Source organism: Pseudorasbora parva, chromosome 2 (assembly GCF_024679245.1).
Source record: "Pseudorasbora parva isolate DD20220531a chromosome 2, ASM2467924v1, whole genome shotgun sequence".
Taxonomy (NCBI): Eukaryota; Metazoa; Chordata; class Actinopteri; order Cypriniformes; family Gobionidae; genus Pseudorasbora; species Pseudorasbora parva.
This window is the reverse complement of record NC_090173.1, coordinates 23724105-23743687: the sequence shown is the minus strand read 5'-3', so window position 1 is coordinate 23743687 and position 19583 is coordinate 23724105. Positions and strand designations below refer to the sequence as shown.

Genomic DNA, 19583 nt, shown 5'->3' with positions numbered 1-19583 from the left:
CAGTAGCAAGCAAAACGGTTTTGCACGTCAGACTAGTGTAACGTACAGAGAACAACAATGGAGTCCGTTAGCGCATTTGAATGACGAAGCACGCGATCGTGTCGTTTACTGATGTTTACTCACGTGACGATAGCCAAGAGCACAGACATTTTAAGCAGTTTAACTCACCGAACCTTTATCGCTGCGACCGCTCCGTCAAAAACACACTTCTTTGGTATGATTTGGTGAAGTCCTGACAGCAATGAACGGTGGAGATCCACTTTTCGACGCGACTAGCGCGATGTTGTGAAGCTTCCCGTCATTTCTGCGTTCAAAGCGGTTCAAATGCAGCGCTGCCTTCCCGGAATGCTGTGCTGAAGTGTTGAAGTCGCTTAATGTCAAAGTGGAGGAATGAAGTGGAGCGCGGCGCGACCATAGGGCGCGTCAGAAGTGTTCACGGATGACTGGATCTGCACCTTGAAAGAGTGTTTATGGGGCGTGCATTTCCTCTCTCGCTCTAGTCACGCACGCACCCTACCGGGAGAAGAGCCCGTACGGCCCATACAAGGACCTTCCGATCTATTAACGTCAAACCGACCCATACTCGAAAAAAAGAAGAAATACTCCATCAAACGTCCAATATTAGTTTTTGAAACTTCGTCTATGTTTAGGATGGGAATCCAAGTCTTTAACAGTGTAAAAAGCTCAGTATGCATGAAACAGCATTTCACCCCCCCTTTAATATTCTCAGAGGAGGGGTATATGTAAATATTGGAGCTGCTGATGTCAGCTAGTCTATTGGAAAAGGCTGTAGTTCCTCACCGGCTGTTTGCTATAGTCCTTAGAAATTAATTTCTTTAAAAGCAAATATCTCCCTTTGCTTTAAACATTGATCGTTGTTACTTTGCAGATGTTTATTTATGCTCAAACAGCAACATTACATACTAGCTAAAGTTAGAAAAGTGATTTTTTTCCCCCACCTCTTTAAGGACAAAATTTAAAATGTGACAAATATCGGTATAAGCCCCCAAAAAAAATCCTATCGTGCATTCCTAATACCTCTGTTTGTGTTGGTGTTAGTATATGAGGATTTTAAAAGTAAATTGACAGTGAGAATCATTTTTCATTTTTGTGCAAACTATCCCTTTAAGTATCAGATGTTTTTTTTTTTTTTTTTTTTTTTTTTTTTTACACACACAAGTCATTTCAAAATTGATCATAGCACTTCTCAGATGATGCACACATTGGCAGACATCTGGGTGATGTATTTATGCATGAAAAGCAGAGATCAACTTTCAAAAGCAAGCCTCTTTTTCTAATGCCTCTTAGGGGGACGGTTATGTTATGTTGAGCAAAAAAAAAAATGACTCATTGTTCTCCAAATTCTCTCCTAAAGGATTACCTCATCCCTAAAGCAATAAGCACATCCGGGTTTGCTGTTTCTGATTGATTTGCCATCTGAGCAATTTCTTCTTTGCTTAAATTATGCTAGCTGGCTAGTTGATGAGCCTTATAGATTTCGTAAGCACTGGATTCCAGAATTGCCTTTCCTCCCCCTGCTTGGACAGTCTGGTCCTCTGGTCTCAGTGGTCCGTTGGGTTTTCAGTGATCAGTGGGGGTTTGCATCACAGGCCTGTCCTGTGACGACCACAGGAATTCAGGAACAGATTTTTGCACCAGGAGGACACAGTCAGGGGCAAGAGAAAGGAAAGGTGCTGGGCTCCATGATGGAAAAGCGCATGATGCCTATATGCTCACACACACTAACCTGTTACATGGTCAACATATGCTTCTTGGAATCTTTTGGCCAGGCTATTAATATGGCTATTTTTTTTATTTTTTTTTATTTTTTTCCAAAAGCAAAACATGTTAGATAAAACTACAGTTTTATGTGAGTTGTTGTGCTATAAGCAAGCAATTCATTTGACTGAGCCAAAGTTAATCGCTTAATTAAATGAATTATGTCAGTTTGGCAATCATCATGATAGTGGAAACCATGAACATCTGCCTCACTCATCATTGAGCAAAATATTCAGAAGAGCTGGAAACAGTTGCTGGTTGGATGCTGTTAGCATTAGTGTCAGGCAGTGCAGTGTAATGTGATCCTCATGTGCAAGGCTAATTATTACGGATGATATTTTTTGTGTTTTTTTATGTTATTAGGTTCAGGGCCAGTCTGTGTGGTGTTATGTTTTTTTAACAGATAAGCATGATAATCCAGAGAATTGAAAGATTAGAGGATTTTAAAGGTAGTCAACCTAATCAGTAGTATGACAAAGGACTGACTGGAGTACAATTTCTCATTAATGCAATTATCTAATCAGCCAATAACATGGCAGTTTCTTCAATGCATTTAGGGGTGTGGTCCTGGTCAAGACAATCTCCTGAACTCCAAACTGAATGTCAGAATGGGAAAAAAAAGGTGATTTAAGCAATTTTGAGTGTGGTATGGTTGTTGGTGCCAGACGGACCGGTCTGAGTATTTCACAATCTGCTCAGTTACTGGGATTTTCACGCACAACCATTTCTAGGGTTTACAAAGAATGGTGTGAAAAGGGAAAAACATCCAGTATGGGGCAGTCCTGTGGGTGAAAATGCCTTGTTGATGCTAGAGGTCAGAGGAGAATGGGCCGAATGATTCAAGCTGATAGAAGAGCAACTTTGACTGAAATAGCCACTCGTCACAACCGAGGTATCCCGCAAAGCACTTTTGAAACCACAACACGCACAACCTTGAGGCGGATGGCCTACAACTGCAAAAGACCCCACCGGGTACCACTCATCTCCACTACCATTAGGAAAAAGAGGCTACAATTTGCACAAGCTCACCAAAATTGGACAGTTGAAGACTGTTGCCTGGTCTGATGAGTCTCGATTTCTGTATTCAGAATTTAGGATAAACAGAATGAGAACATGGATCCATCATGCCTTGTTACCACTGTGCAGGCTGCTGGTGGTGGTGTAATGGTGTGGGGGATGTTTTCTTGGCACACTTTAGGCCCCTTAGTGCCAATTGGGCATTGTATAAATGCCATGGCCTACCTGAGCATTGTTTCTGACCATGTCCATGCCTTTATGACCACCATGTACCCATCCTCTGATAGCTACTTCCAGCAGGATAATGCACCATGTCACAAAGCTCAAATCATTCCAAATTGGTTTCTTGAACATGACAATGAGTTCAATGTACTAAAATGGCCCCCACAGTCACCAGATCTCAACCCAATAGAGCATCTTTGGGATGTGGTGGAACAGGAGCTTCGTGCCCTGGATGTGCATCCCACAAATATCCATCAACTGCAAGAGACTATCCTATCAATATGGGCCAACATTTCTAAAGAATGCTTTCAGCACCTTGTTGAATCAATGCCACGTAGAATTAAGGCAGTTCTGAAGGAGAAAGGGGGTCAAACACAGTATTAGTATGGTGTTCCTAATAATCCTTTAGGTGAGTGTATAACTACTTTATTCAATAATCTCTTCTCGTCTGTGTCAGTGTCCTACGCTGTTGGCGTAGTGTAAACAGTGCAAATCTTCTGAGTTCTACGTCAGAACGGCGTTTCACCATTGGCTACCACCATTGATCCTGCATCTTAATCAAATTAAGGGTGATCCACTGTAGTCACATTGACTATTTTAACAATCTCTTTACAACCTTTCTGGCCCTTAACATTGTTGTCTGTGTAGGGATCAGAGAGCTTTTAGGTTTCATCAAAAATATTTTATGGGTTTGGAACAACATGTGGTGAGGGTGATGACTTAATGAAAGAATTTTCCTTTTTGGGTGAACTAGCCCTTTAACCCTTAAATGCATGACTGTTTCGCCAAACATTCTTACATATTCGGGTCGTTAGTGACCCAGATCTATATTTAACATAGCTAGACCTCTACCTGTCGTGATAATATATAAAACTCCTGATGTTAGAGTAACAGCTACAGAAGAATAAAATAAAACCTATTTCGTTACCTTTTGGAACTTGGAAGGGTTCAGTTTGAGCAGATGTTTAATACCATCATCATATGACCTCGTCAGAGCTAGTTTACCAGTATCTGCCTCATATTCGCGATCTCCAGCATATTCTCCAAACTCATTTTCAATGTCTTCAAAATCAATATTTTGATCACTGACAGCTTCTTGACCACATCCATCATTAAGAGACAGTGTCACTAATATTTGATTGTGTTCTGTACTTGCTCTCTGCTGTAAATCACTGAGCCATTTCAAATTTTGCAGATTATAATTATTATTGTTTGGTTTTCTGTCAGAGGTAACTATGATTGAAACGTCACGTCATCATTGGGTATAAGATATTGCCACCTTGTGGAATAAATGTGAATTGCGACGTATAATCCTACACACGTCGGGTCGAGAGCGACCCTATACAATTTTCACAAAAAACTAGTGAAAAAACAGGCAATTATAATTCTATTATGTTTTTCTTGTTATATTGTTTAAAATTGATTGATTGAGGAATACTAAGAAGGTTGATGTCTAACTTTAAAAAATGAATGAGGAGCAGGGTAGTGAATGATGTCTCGGGTCGCTAAAGACCCGAGGTATGCATTTAAGGGTTAAGGCAGTTTTATGTGAATATTTCAAACAATAAATATCAAGCAATAAATACATTTCAATACATTTCAAGCAGCATAAATAAAAATGTATGCTGCTTTTATTATTGACTAAGGATACTTTTCAATACCTTCCAATTGAATTATAAAATATAATTTTTCAGTGGTCTTGACACTGTCAGAGTTCATAAGAGTACTCATATGTCCTCCTTTTTTCTGTCCCTATAATGCCCCAAAAAGCTTTTAGGAGTTATTCCATGTTGGGATTGAGATGCCAGATATCTGCAGGACATCCGTCTCTCAACTTCCTAATGTGTTTCTGTGTGTGTCTGTCTCTTTCAGAAGAAGAGCAAGCTGCATTACCACATTGCAGTCATCATAAACTACCTAGGACACTGTATCTCTCTGGGAGCCCTGCTGGTCGCCTTCATCCTCTTTATGAGACTCAGGTGGGTGAGTGCCTCTTCTGTGAGGGGTTTTCAAAAGATGGGTGAGTGGAATTGAACTTCTGCATTAGTCACACCGGTGGACTTGCATGACAGAGACTCATGTATGAATTGCTGCTGTTGTGAAGTGAGTGGACTAAGGAATCTCAGGCCAGTAAAGGATGTAGTTTCTTACCCCAGAGGGGAATTCTGTTGCACATAGGTGGATTCTTAATTTTTTTAGGACTCTTAATAGAGTCCTTGGTTATGTTTTATTTAAAGGTGAACTACATAATTTCTGGGCTATTAACTAATGTAATTACAGAAATAACAACTGTTTTAACTCTTTCCCCGCCAGCGTTTTAAAAAAAAAAACGTTGCCAGTCACTGCCAGGGTATTTGACCATTTGCACCAAAACTTAATAGCCCATAGAATATTTTGGTTTATGAATATCTGAGCATGCAATATATCAAAAGAAAGAACTGACCCTCTTCTTTAAAATATATAAATAAAAGTTTTTTCTAGCTTGCATTATTATTTTTTATCAACACTTGAATATGGGTAAGTTTTATTATAAAAGCAACATTTTGAACAAAAAGCTGAGAGAGTCACGTTTTTGTTTCCAGATCAGATTCAGAGCGATGATCAAACACAGATGGAGTAGATTAAGTCCATCAACCACTCCTTATGCTTGCTCAGTCCTGTAACTCGTCCTGGGATCCACTTTTCAATCAGTAAAATTAGGCAGTTTTGATAAATATGATGATTAATGTTGATGATCCCATTATTTTCATAGGCATATGATTATCAATCAATCAATCAACTTTATTTATATAGCGCTTTTACAATCACGATTGTGTCAAAGCAGCTTCACAGTGTCAAACAGGATAATATTGCGACAAAATTAGATTTGGCTGTACAGTCGTACTGGAGAAAACAGTAATGTTATTAGCTTAGTTTAATTTATCATATAGCAACAATGTTGGCAGATCAGTATTTAAGTTTATAGAATTAAATAAGACCTAATTCATAAATTTTATTTGTATAATAAGTTGAATAACTTTAATCATATTTTTAGTGTCCCCAACTGAGCAAGCCAAGCCAAAGGCGACAGTGGCAAGGACCCAAAACTCCATCAGGGCATGATGGAGAAAAATAAACCTTGGGAGAAACCAGACTCAGTCGGGGTGCCAGTTCTCCTCTGGCCTATTAACACACCGTGTAAGATTATTATTCTGGCAACCTTACAGGTCAGAAATCATATTAGATTGGAATATTCAAAATTTCAGGGTATAACGGAAGAGACAGATTTATTTGGAAATAAATGATGGGATGGTGCGTCGATTACACAAGAGTATGAATACATGAAAGATCGGAATTATTGCGCCGAAGACGGGTTTTGAGCATGTCGTGCCAGTGAGGCAAATTCGGAGGAGACACCATTAGACACGGCTCAGCAGACACTCCAGGATGAGCTGGTCATGTCCAGGCAGGTCCACCATCCGATCCGGACAGGGCCCAGATCCGGGATAAACCTCGGGATAAACAGAGAGACAACATTAGCGTAGATGCCACTCTTTTTATGATGTAACGAGTACATCAGGTGTTATGGGAAGTGTTCCCGGTTCCGGCTGACCTAGTTAATGCAGCCTAACAATCAGTCAATTGAATTGAATAATAAAAAGTTACAAATGTTCTATGTGTATGCCATAGTAAAGAGATGTGTTTTTAGTCTAGATTTAAACTGACAGAGTGTGTCTGCTTCCCGAACAATGCTAGGAAGACTATTCCAGAGTTTAGGAGCTAAATAGGAAAAGGATCGACCGCCTGCAGTTGATTTAGATATTCTAGGTATTATCAACTGGCCAGAGTTTTGAGACCGCAATAGACGTGATGGAGTATAATGCGTTAAGAGCTCGCTTAAGTACCGGGGAGCTAAACTATTTAGTGCTTTGTAAGTAATAAGCAAGATTTTAAAATGTATGCGATGTTTAATAGGGAGCCAGTGCAATGTTGACAGAACTGGACTAATATGATCATACTTCCTGGTTCTAGTAAGAACTCTAGCTGCTGCATTTTGGACTAGCTGGAGTTTGTTTATTAAGCGAGCAGGGCAACCACCCAGTAGAGCATTACAATAATCTAGCCTTGAGCTCATGAACGCATGTACTAACTGTTCAGCATTTTGCATTGAAAGCATGTGCCGTAATTTAGATATATTTTTAAGATGATAAAATGCGGTTTTACAGATGCTAGAAACGTGGCTTTCAAATGAAAGATTGGTATCAAAGAGCACACCCAGGTTCCTCACTGACGACGAGGGCTTGACAGAGCAGTCATCAAGTGTTAGACAGTATTCTCGGTTACTACTTGTGGAACTTTTCTGTCCAATAATTAAAAATTCAGTTTTATCTGAATTAAGTTGCAGGAAATTACTATTCATCCAATTTTTTATATCAGCTATGCATTCCGTTAATCTTGTGAATTGGTAGGTTTCGTCAGGGCGTGAGGAAATATAGAGCTGAGTATCGTCAGCATAACAATGAAAGCTAACGCCATGTTTCCTAATGATATCTCCCAGTGGTAGCATATACAGGGTGAAAAGCAACGGTCCTAACACTGAGCCTTGCGGTACTCCATACTGAACTTGTGATTGGTGTGACATCTCTTCATTTACTGCTACAAACTGATAACGGTCAGATAAGTATGATTTAAACCATGCCAAAGCAGTTCCACTAATGCCAACATAATTTTCGATTCTATTCAGAAGAATATTGTGATCGATAGTATCAAATGCAGCGCTAAGATCGAGTAACACTAATAGAGAGATACAACCACGATCAGATGATAAGAGTAAATCATTTGTAACTCTAATTAGAGCAGTCTCAGTGCTATGATACGGTCTAAATCCTGACTGGAAATCCTCACATATACCATTTCTTTCTAAGAAGGAACATAATTGTGAAGACACAGCCTTTTCTAGTATTTTTGATAGAAACGGTAGATTCGAGATTGGCCTGTAATTGACTAATTCTTTAGGATCAAGTTGCGTTTTTTTAATAAGTGGTTTAATTATAGCCAACTTAAAAGTTTTCGGTACATATCCTAATGTCAAAGATGAATTAATGATATTAAGCAGAGGATCTATGACCTCTGGAAGTATCTCTTTTAATAGCCTAGTCGGTATAGGGTCAAGCATACATGTTGTTGATTTTGATGATTTTACAAGTTTAGCCAATTCTTCTCCTCCTATAGTAGTGAATGAGTGTAATTTTTCCTCAGTGACACTACAGCGCTCTGTCTGAAGTGATACTGTAATAGACGGCTGCATGGTTATAATTTTATTCCTAATATTATCAATCTTACTAGTAAAGAAGTTCATAAAGTCATTACTGCTGTGTTGTTTACAAACATCTGAAGCTGAAGCTTTATTTTTTGATAATTTAGCTACTGTATCGAATAAATACTTAGGGTTGTGTTTGTTTTCTTCTAAAAGAGTTGAGAAATAAGCAGATCTAGCAGTTTTTATGGCCTTTCTGTATGCAATCATGCTCTCTTTCCTCTCTTTCAATTACATACAATGAAAATTTACATACAATGAAAATTACATACAATGAAAATTCAATTACATACAAGCGATTACATACAATCGCTTCTTTTACTGCGTCTTACTCGCGTGTTTCGATCGGGAGATTCAGTACTCATTCAGAAGATGCGTAATAGTGCCCCCTAACGTCTAAGGCCGGTTTCACACTGCACGCGTTAGCAGGGCGTAAGCAGTACGTGCAGGAGAAGAGCAGAAGCGGCAGCACCACGATCGTTTCGGCGTCGAGTCTATTTTTGTCGCGCTGCTCACGCTGAATTAAAGCCACAGTGTATAGTTCTTAATAAAATTGACCTGTTTAACATGAAAAATAACAAATTTCACATGAAAATCATTAAGTGAAGTGTTCCGTGAGTTTCATTATCACCACATGACATCCTGTGCGTCGAAAAAAAAAAAAATGAAATGCATGAAAACACATCACTGCCAAAAGTTTCTGCCCAAACTTCAACGGGCCATTTAAATGATTAAACCCAGAGGCTTGTCTTAACTTTAAAGGTCCACTGAAATCAAAATATACGTTTTTTAGCTTTTAGTATGACTGTGTTAGCCTTAAAGTTATGAATAAGCTAGTATGTTCCAAAACTATGACAAAATTTGCATTTAGGAGATACAAGCATTCAAAATTTACACTCTCCCACTTCCGCTAAAACGAATCTCAAATTTTGGTGACATCATCACATCTTCACTTTCTTGTCAAATATTCCGCCCAATCAAATTGCTCTATAGAGTCTAAAGCCCGCCCCCTACGCTGCAGCTGAAATCAGTCAGTTATTCACACATTTACTAATTTCTACATGGTGAAAGGCACTTAGTGCACTATGTATGTGATAGGAAACAATTCAGTGTAAATATGCTTTCATTTGAGGCGAATAAAGTCTGTTTTCATGTTAGTTTCACACACTGCAGCAACGGCTCTGGTCTTAATTTAGACTACAGACACGAGAGCGCAGCGCAGATCATATGCGCCAGTCGGCGCAGACAACAATCATATCGAACCATTTGAATTCTGCACAGAATGCTGCATTTCAAAGCGATATGGAGGAGATTATGATGGTAAACAGTGTTAGAGGAAACTGGCTTTACCAAACAGAGAAAGGTCCGCTCTTGCGCTCTAGTCAAACTGTATATTAAGGAAACGCTATTGGCTGTTTCAAAAAAGGGGAGGAGCAGCTAACAGCTGAAGCCGTTTCAGGGGAAATTACATCAACACATTGAATAATGCGGCGCGTTTCAATGCACTTCAGTGGGCCTTTAAGGTTACTTTTATCATGTAAACCAGTGGTTCCCAACCACATTCCTGGAGCCCCCCTAACACTGCACATTTTGCATGTCTCCTCAATCAAACACACCTGATTCAGGTCATCAGCTCATTAGTAGTGACTCAAAGACCTGAAATGGGTGTCAGTCAAAGGAGATATGCAAAATGTGTAGTGTTAGGGGGGCTCCAGGAATGTGGTTGGGAACCACTGATGTAAACTACCTATATAGCATGTTATGTCCATGTGGTTTTGGGACAGAGGGGAAAACGGTTGCATTTGCAGCATATATGCATGCCATCATAAATCAAGGCATGAGAATGACAGTGTCGGAGGTGAACACCGGAAATTGTGACAGAATGGACAATATTTGTCTATATTTGCAATACACGAGCCACGGTTCAGGTGCACGAGACGAACGCTGGCAGTGTGAATACACAACGGGAGCACGCGGCTCCCGCTCTCCATACGCACTGCTTCTGCCATGCCAACGCACTGCTTGCGCGTGCAGTGTGAAACCGGCGTAACAGTGAAAACACGGAAACACGGAAATTTCCACTTTTGGCCTGCACTGTAAAAAAAAAAAGTCTGTAAACATAGGGCACAATGTACTGTATAAATATGAAGGAATTTTCCGTATTGTTTTTTTTTTTTTTTTTACAACTGTTTTACCTGTATTTTGAATTACACATTGCATTAGTTTGTGTTTTAAGGGTTAACGGAAATTTCCGTAAAATTACTGGATAATGTACTGGCAGAAAATTACCAGTACTTGTTCCGTTTTTATTTTTTACAGTGTGGAAGCGTTTTCTCACAAATAACGGGAAATTCTGTGTTTGGCGGGTAAAGAGTTAAACAGGCTTCCCCATTGGTGGCATTGGTTGGATAATCATATTAAAATTGAAATCTTAGTTTCTGTAGATCGCTTTTGCCTGTGCAAAAAAATAAAAAAAATAATCCTAAATATACCATTATCCCCATGCATGATCCCTTTTCTGGACAGCTCTACTAATGTGACCAGTATCCTTTGGTTGGATCAACTTTAAATCAGTTTAACTGAGAGGGACATGGCCCCAGCCCCAGACACAAATACGGGCTGTCTTGTTGTCACATCTAATCAGTGCATCGATTGATTTTCCAGCTGCTGACAGAAACTATACATCAGGTGGCCAACTGAATGGCAGTGAACAGAGAATTATATATGCTTGGTGAGATTAGGCGACAAGCCCTTCTTGGGCTCAGGTTTCTGAGGTCCAAGGACAACCTGTATAGGTTATCTCTCACTTGTCAAGGCACCTGTGAAATCGATGTGCTTTGGGTCAGTGGAAGGCTCCCTGGCAATGAGATTTCAGACGGATGGCGTTGTAATGAAGACACCATACCGGCACATCAAGGGCACGCACACTCCTCTTCATCTTCGGATATTTCAGCCTGGAAGTATCACGGTTTAGGGATGATAACTGAAGGGCTTCATTGAGCTGACTCTCAATATATTATGCTCAATCAAGACTTGTTTTTCTTGGGATCATGCTTAATTAGCATGGATCGATGTGGCGAGTAAGGTCGTCACATATTTCAGCATTCCCACACACTCTTTGGTGCTAGTGCCACAGATTGGGTCGAGTGGGCAGATGAAATATCCACGCTGTTTAGGATTATTTAGACTAGATTATCTCAGACTTAATCTTCCTTGATTAATCCGCGGAAGATATTATGGCATCTTTCCCTGGATTTCTAATCAAAATCACACTAGAAGTCAGCTTACGTAGTTTTACTGGATGCTGCTTTTTACAACAATGTGCCCTACTGATGACCCTCTCTCTGTCTTGCTAATGTTCCAAAGTCAGTGTGTCATGCGTGGATTGAGGCTGTGTGTGAGTATACGGAGGTTGTGAAGTTGCAGTTAGGCTGAATTTGGTCCTCTAGCAGAGGAAACTGTGTAATGAAATACACTGTGAACAGATGTTCAGGGTAAACACCAAGTGTTCTTGTGCTCAGACCCTCCAGCCATTTTGTGTCTGCCCACAAGGACAGAAGGACATGAGTATTAAATTGGCTTATTAATGTTTTAGCTGACAGCATTTGCACAGTGAGGGTTCCATGACTTGGAAGTATTTCTAGGACACCCTCTATGAAAAATAAATATTATAAAATTTGAATTGAATACAATTTTATTTTATAAAATTATATATACATTAATTATGTGTGTTCACAGATCTCGCACAGCTTATGTAAACAGCTTTGGAGAACACGTCACTACTACCATTTGTCATTTCCTCATGCGCTTTCGCCATTCTACACACACACATCGTAGTGCAGACTGTATGCCATTCAATGAAATTATTTTATAATATAATTTTGCTTATCAATGAAATAATTCTTTCGTACTTTGTAAATTCTGTAAATAGTTGCAGTTACTGAAAAATATAGCTTCCGTAAGATTTTATGTCAAGAAATGTCTAGGTCAAATCGAAAAGAAAGGATAAGACTTTTCTTGACATAAAAGCTTACAGAAGCTACATTTTTCAGAGTTACTGCAGCTATTTACAGAATTTACAAAGTACGAAAAAATTATTTCATTGATAAGCAAAAGCCATACTGTAGTAGTGACATATACTTCAAAGCTGTTTACATAAACTGCATGAGATCTGTGTAAATGCATGCATAATTAATTTATATATCATTTTATAAAATAACATTTTAATAAATGAAAATGTAATAATATTTATTTATTTATTCATAGAACCCTCACTGTGCAAATAGACTAAGCCTAGATGTCTAGACTTTTCTTGACATAAAAGCTTACAGAAGCTACATTTTTTCAGAGTATCCTCCTCAAATTTGAATCAAAACATGGTCAGACATTCAGTTTTATCTTTATGACATTTCCAGGCCTTTGACATTAAAGTCTCATCCATTTCCCCTAAGTGAAGTTCAATAAAACATCAGGCATAACAGCCATTACATATGACTGCTTTACTAATATTGGTCCCCCTTTTGCTGCTAAAACAACCCTGACCAAGATCACTTAATATTTGAGGGTCTTCACATTTGAGATATCTTTAAATAAACCAAACACAGAGCACTTGAGCCAAGCTGAGCCAAAAGTGAACTGAATGAAAAATAGAAGCATAACCCAGATATTTTCATTGACATTGTACCTGAACTTCAAATTGGTTGAAATAAACTGACATTTTCAAGTTCAAGTTTAATGCCAAGAAAACACACACACACACACACACACACACACACACACACACACACACACACACACACACACACACATGTTTGTTTTTGTGAATTGTGGGGACATTCCATAGGCGTAATGGGTTTTATACTGTACAAACCGTATTGTCTATCCCCTTACACTGCCTTCCCTTATAATGCCTTATATGTCACCAAAACATTCCCCCCCCCCCCCACACACACACACACACACACACACAATATATATTAAGGTCTTATTATATCAGGTAAATAGAATTGTAATGCTTTAAAAGTGAATAGACTACATTGTCAAGTAATGGTCAAGGTAATATCAGGAATGTCCTGTGTATTCCACACTAGTGCTCACTTGACAGTGGGGTTTAACCCGGCTTCTCCATCATTTACAGAATGAATGGTGCTAGGTTTAAAAACAGGGGGCATCAATGTATGAAAGAAGAGCAAATCTTCTGTGGCACAGTGACAAGCTGCTGTTGGCAGCTAGCTGTTTTCATCCTGTTTCTTGACAAAAGGCTAGACTAGGAGTACCTTCCTGTCCTGCGTGACACAAAAACCTTCTTACATGTAACCTGAGGGCAGAGACAGGAGGGAATTCAGAGAAGCAGTTTGACAGTAAACACACCATAGCATTTCTCTGCATATAATGCCTCCAAATAAACCAAAATAAATGCAAGAAGAAAATCGAGGCTGCTCTCATAATCTGTACCCCACAGGGAAAGTGTTTGTATATAAAAAGTACTTTTCTTGGGAAAGCAGTACTTTTTTTTTATTCAATGTAAGCTCCATAGTGACTTCGATTATGTGTCTAACTATTAATAGTGCTTTATTATTTCAAACAACCAAAGCTTTGATTTAAAACAAAAACAAACCAAAGCCATGAAAAGAGACATTTTGATTTCTGCATGACTCTAACTATAATAGCATGTGTCCTGTTAAAATTTGATAAAGGGCTGTCCATTAGATGTCCTCTGGCAAAAACAAATACTAATAAAAATGACGACAAAGTACTTTGTTAAAATGGCCCCATTAGTGGTATAAGCATTTCAACCGTTTTCTGGTGTAAATGTTCATGTAGATGAAGCCTATTTGGACAGGTCTAGCTTTCCCTAAGGAGGCCATGTAAATGTGTGTTTCATAAAGGCATTTTGTGGTTTTAATCCTGTCATAATCAAACATGATTGTGTTTTCTGTCAAACATCCTCGGTTAAAATAATGGAATAATTAGGCTCCTCTGAGAACTGTAATCTGGATCTGCCTGGATAGGAATGTCTGTGATTGTGGTATATTATTCTCTCACAAAGCATGTCCTCATTTGTTTTGACCTTTGTCAAATACTGTGAGCTAAATTGTGTGTTTTACTGCCTGGTGCTCCTTCAATATGGACCATTTTTCCAAATTTCTTGGTTAAATACTAGTTGTTAGTACTGTTGGCTTCCTGTCTGAACATTACATGCATACACACACACATGTCTGTAAGCAGATGATGCATTAAATTGATCAAAAATGACTAAAGACATTTAGAAATTTACAAACTATTTATATTTCAAATAAATGCTGTTCTTTTAAACTTTCTATTCATCAAAGAATCCTGAAAAAGCATCACAGTTTTATAATAATAATAATAATAATAGGAAATGTTTCTTGAGCATCAAATCATGATAGAATGATTTCTGAGATAATGATGCTGAAAATTAAACTTTGACATCCCAGGAATACATTTTATAATAAAGTAAAATAGAAAACAATTATTTAAAATGGTAATAATGTTTCACAATATTACTGTGAACGTTATTTAATCTGAATATTGCTTTAGTGGTGTTATAACCTCTCATTAACCTCTTAAATGTGACGTTTCTGTACTTAGTCACTCCTGAAACATTCAGAAGAAAACGTATTCTTACTTTAAGCAATACTAGATGAGGAGGACCTCTGCTCTTCTATTTCTGTGCATGCTTACGCAACGAGGGTCAGCGGGGTGATAGAGTCAGCAGACCTCTGAGCACATGGCCGCTGTATGAGGCGATGGCACTTCGCCAGTACCCCCACTATGCTGTGCGAGTGGACAGACAGGTCGCTCTTACTGGGCCCCAGCACGGGATGTTACAAGTACATCTGCACACCATTTGGGCTCCAGGATGGCTCGTTCCTCTAGTGCCGCAGGCCCTGCGCAAAGCAGCCATGGCTTGTTAGCGCTGACCCCCTGCAGAGAGAGCGGCCTGAAACACTCTAGCTCCCTGAAGTTTATGATTTTTGTTTATGGCTTAAAATTGCATCACACTGCTTTTGCCTGCGACCCCCCTCAATCTTAGCCACAGAGGATCTGATTGTGGAGCCCGACTCATAGCAAACGCTCTGAGCGGGCGATTATTCTTGAAAGGACACATTTCAACCGGAAAAGGCCTGGTGCAGTGGATCAATGGGAAGCGAGTGATGGGGGGGCTTCAATAGACAGCTGTGATAACACGCTCCTATTAGCGCAGGCAGAGGGAATGCTAATAACAAAACACATGCAGTCGTGAGCAGGCCCCGGAAGATTGAGACCCAGAGACTCAGAAGTAAGAGGTATGGATCAACACTGAACTTCAGCTAATGATACTATTGTCTTTTGAAGAACTACTTTATCCCCGTTTCCACCACAGGAACTTTACCCAGGAACTAGGAACTTTGGGTGGTACTTCGTGTGTTTAGACCGCAGGAACCAGGGTCTAAATGAAGTTCCGGGTAAATATTTCCCCCTCCAAACGGCCCTGCTCGCGAGGTAGTACTTTTTCAAAGTTCAGGAACTTTCGAGGGCGGGACTTGGGCGCTGAACATGCTGATTGGTTGAGCTCACGCAGCATTTTAGTTCAACCGGCATTTTTAAAAGTCTTTTGCGAGGTTCGTTCTGCGTTCAGTAAATATCAGTCTTGCTCTCTGTCTGGTGGCGCGCGGTCGTCTCAGCCATCTCACGTTCAATGTCCGTAATAGCTGATAATAATATACATTGTCATTTTAAATCTAGCTTTACAAGCTTTCTGAATATGCTGCTGAATCTGCATATTAGTGCTCTTTTCTGTCGTTGTTAATTACCTCTTTAGTAAACCTAACGTTATACATAACCAGCAAAAGCAGCACAGCTTGAATCTCTTCCATACTCGTTATTCATTTTTTTTCACCATGTAAACGACCTGACCGATTACTTTTAAGTGTGTGTCCTTACATGACGTGACGGCGCGCGCCGCGCTCATGTTGACAAGAGAGGAAAGCTCATTTTTCTGAGGGGTAAACTTTTTATTTCGTAAGTTATGAAGATAATGTTGGAGTAATGACACAGCGTATATTGCCCCGGGCAGTTTTTACTTTAACTGCGCCTGACAGAAGATTTTTTTTCCTGAGATGATTATTACACTTTACAACAAATAGCTATAAATAATACTGTATTAGTCCTGGTGGCCGTTAAGAGTTGCTATGGCTACAGTTAACACACTCCAGCTGCTGGAGGAAACAGCGTGGACATTTTTGATGCGGCAGACAAACTGCATGTGACAAAATGATTGCGATTGAAAGTCATCAAATGTAAACACCAGATCGGTTTAGATAACGTCTCTTGTAAACAGTTCACTAAATCTTTCAATCGGTACACTTAAAAATGATTACTGTCCTTCACTGATTTGGAGGAGCAGTCGCGCGCAGTCCTACATCACCGGACTAATTTGCCTAATCTTCTCGGAACTTTATCGCGGTCGAAACGCAGACAGCTGCAGGTCTGTGGGGGAGAAAAGTTCCATTGTAAAAAAGTTCCTGGTACAAATTGTTCCGGGTAATTTTGGTGGAAACGGGGCTTTTGAATGTTGTACGAAGTGGCAGTGCTATATAAATAAAGGTGTCTCAACTTAGGAGTCGATTTGAGGATGTAATCCCAAATTCACAGTGCTGCAATGAAAACAGGAAAAGTCGTTTATTAAAAAGGGACCTTTCATAAGCTCAGCTGTGGGGCACCTTTCAAATTTGAATTGAGAATGTAAATGAAATTACTCAAATTGAATTGAGGTAGCAAACAAGATGCATATATATATATATATATATATATATATATATATATATATATATATATATATATAACAATATTTTAAAAACTAGAAAATTCCCTGTTTGGAAAGACACATTGGAGTGTGTAATTATCCGAGCAGACCTTCTCTTGCTAACCTAGATATGGCTGTTCTGAAACAGTCTTGTGGGCACCGACTTGTTCCTGTCCCATCACCAGCATCCATGCTGCAGCCAGACAGATGCCAAGCTCCTTGGATATCCAGCAAAGCTTAAATGTTTTCATCCTTAACAACCTGCTTGATTTTAGATCAAAATCCTGCAAAATCCTTTTTTTTTTCCTCTGTCCACTGTTGTACAGCAAGTGATAATTAATCTGGACTTTCAAATGTAAGGATTTGGGTATGTTTCTTCTCTAGTAGAAATTTGTATTACACCATATTTGCATGGCTATCAGTAAGCATGGCTGCTTTACAAAAAACGAAATGTGCAGGGACGTCATTAGGCCTATTTAAAGGGGGCTGAAGCTACCCCAAAATGTTCCTAAGCCCCCCCTAAATGATAATTAGAACAACAATAACAATTCAATTTATTAATATCCTCATTCATATTTAGAAGCAACAAATTATATATATCTAGCTGCCAAAAGTAGTACCAGTCGTAATCGCAGCACCAATCAGAAACGTTGGAGCTGGCTTTACACGATGACGACAGCGCATCGATGGTGAAGCAGATTTTGTACATTACAAAGATGGAAGCCGCTGTGCAATATCACTCGTTCGAATCAGCTATCACGTCTGTTTTAAGCGATTTAAACTTTTCCTTTTCAATAAAACCCGAGCAAAGAGCAACACTCGGCTACCAGATGTGGATTACACCGGCTACTTTGATGAGGAGGATGAGTGTGAACACGTGCTAACACCACACAGCAGCTCTGTATCTGGCCTTTCTGGGCTTATTTGCTCACACTAGACCTGGTAATCATGTAAAAAAAAAAAAAAAAAATGTAAATAAATAACTAGCTTAACTATGCACAAGTCTGAAAATGTTCTAACACATCTGAAATTCAGATTTGTATAAAGTTTGCGAGACAATTTTCCAAAAACACATCAATTTTATTTTATTTTCAAAATATTGCAAATAGCATTCTAATCGCAATACAAATGCCTTACAACAGGGGCAAATGCAAACAGAGCTCGATGTTTTCTCTTTGACCGTCAATCCGAAATGTTTCGGTCAGTCTGAGATGCTATTAGGCGTTCCAGATTTTGCAAAAATGTTGATGGGGTGGCGGTGGACACCAGCTATTATCATTTCCCCTTTGGGAATTATTTGGGAATTATTTGTCTATGAAGCTTTGCAGACCATAATTCAATTATTACTGAGAATGGTCTGGTTTTAACCAAGCTAAATATTGTTCCTTTAACATTATTATACTGCAGGTTAGGTCATATTGCAGCTCATATTTACAGGGTAGAAATTAAATTCCAATCATTATGCAACATGAATATTCATTATTTGGCAATATTTTGTGTTGTCATGAGAATTGTAGCAGGCACACTCCCAGGTTTCCACTGGGGAGAACTTATGGCCACTTGTCACCAGAACTGCCAGCTTGTCACCACCAGGAGTGCCCCCCTGACCCCCACCCTCAGCTGCCATGGTGATGGTTGGCAACATGAGCACTCGTGCCCTTTGTGTGATCTGAGTGTGGATTGAGCAGTTAGAGATTTACTGACCTCCCGCTTTGAGGTTCTGCAGGCAATTATAAAGGACACAATTTTATTCCTTAGGGGTTGTGTTAGTATGAAAGCTAATGCTTTATTAATCAAATCATTACATTTTCCCCTCAAATCAGATTAGATTAGCCTGTGAAAATGTTTTGTTCAAATGAACATTCCTTTAATATATTAATATTAAAATCTGTTGTGTGTGTGTGTGGGGGGGGGGAGACATGTTTTTGTAACATGTTTTTGTATATTTTTTTTCTTTTTTTTTTTTTTGAGTTCAAGATGGCGGCGCGCACAGACGCAGCAGCTCTTTGCTCTCTGATACGGTGTTGTTTGATCATGTATGTTGTGTGTGTAAAGACGTGTTCTCAAGCAGGACACGCATATAGTTACTCGACCTTGCTGAATATCAGCCGAGGGAGTCGGATAAATGTTACGAGCTCGTTCCATCAGGCTCATAACATCCCGCAGGACATAGCGAGGCCACCGGGATCTGCTTGGATCATTTTCGGGCCGGGAAGGCGACGCAGGCGGCGTCGAGAGAGACGGAAGAAACGGGGCTGCCGAGGAGGTCTACTGGCTCGACTGAAAAAGCGACCATACAAGCCAACAGTACCAAGCATCTTTCTCACCAACGCTAGATCTGTCGTGCACAAAATGGACGAACTAGATGTACTCATCGCTGGGAGTTCCACCATCCACGACTGTTGTGTGATGATAATAACTGAGAATTGGTTACACCCACTGATACCGGACACGGTGGTA

At 39.5% G+C, this 19583-nt stretch overlaps 1 protein-coding gene across 1 annotated transcript in view; it reads left to right on the top strand.

Annotated features, from left to right (window-relative positions):
- crhr1 (corticotropin releasing hormone receptor 1) overlaps positions 1-19583 on the top strand; it is a 234512-nt gene that overhangs the window by 126623 nt on the left and 88306 nt on the right. Inside the window, exon 6 of the mRNA XM_067412726.1 lies at positions 4891-4997. Coding sequence (XP_067268827.1) covers positions 4891-4997 — 107 coding nt within the window. The remainder of the gene's footprint in view (positions 1-4890; positions 4998-19583) is intronic.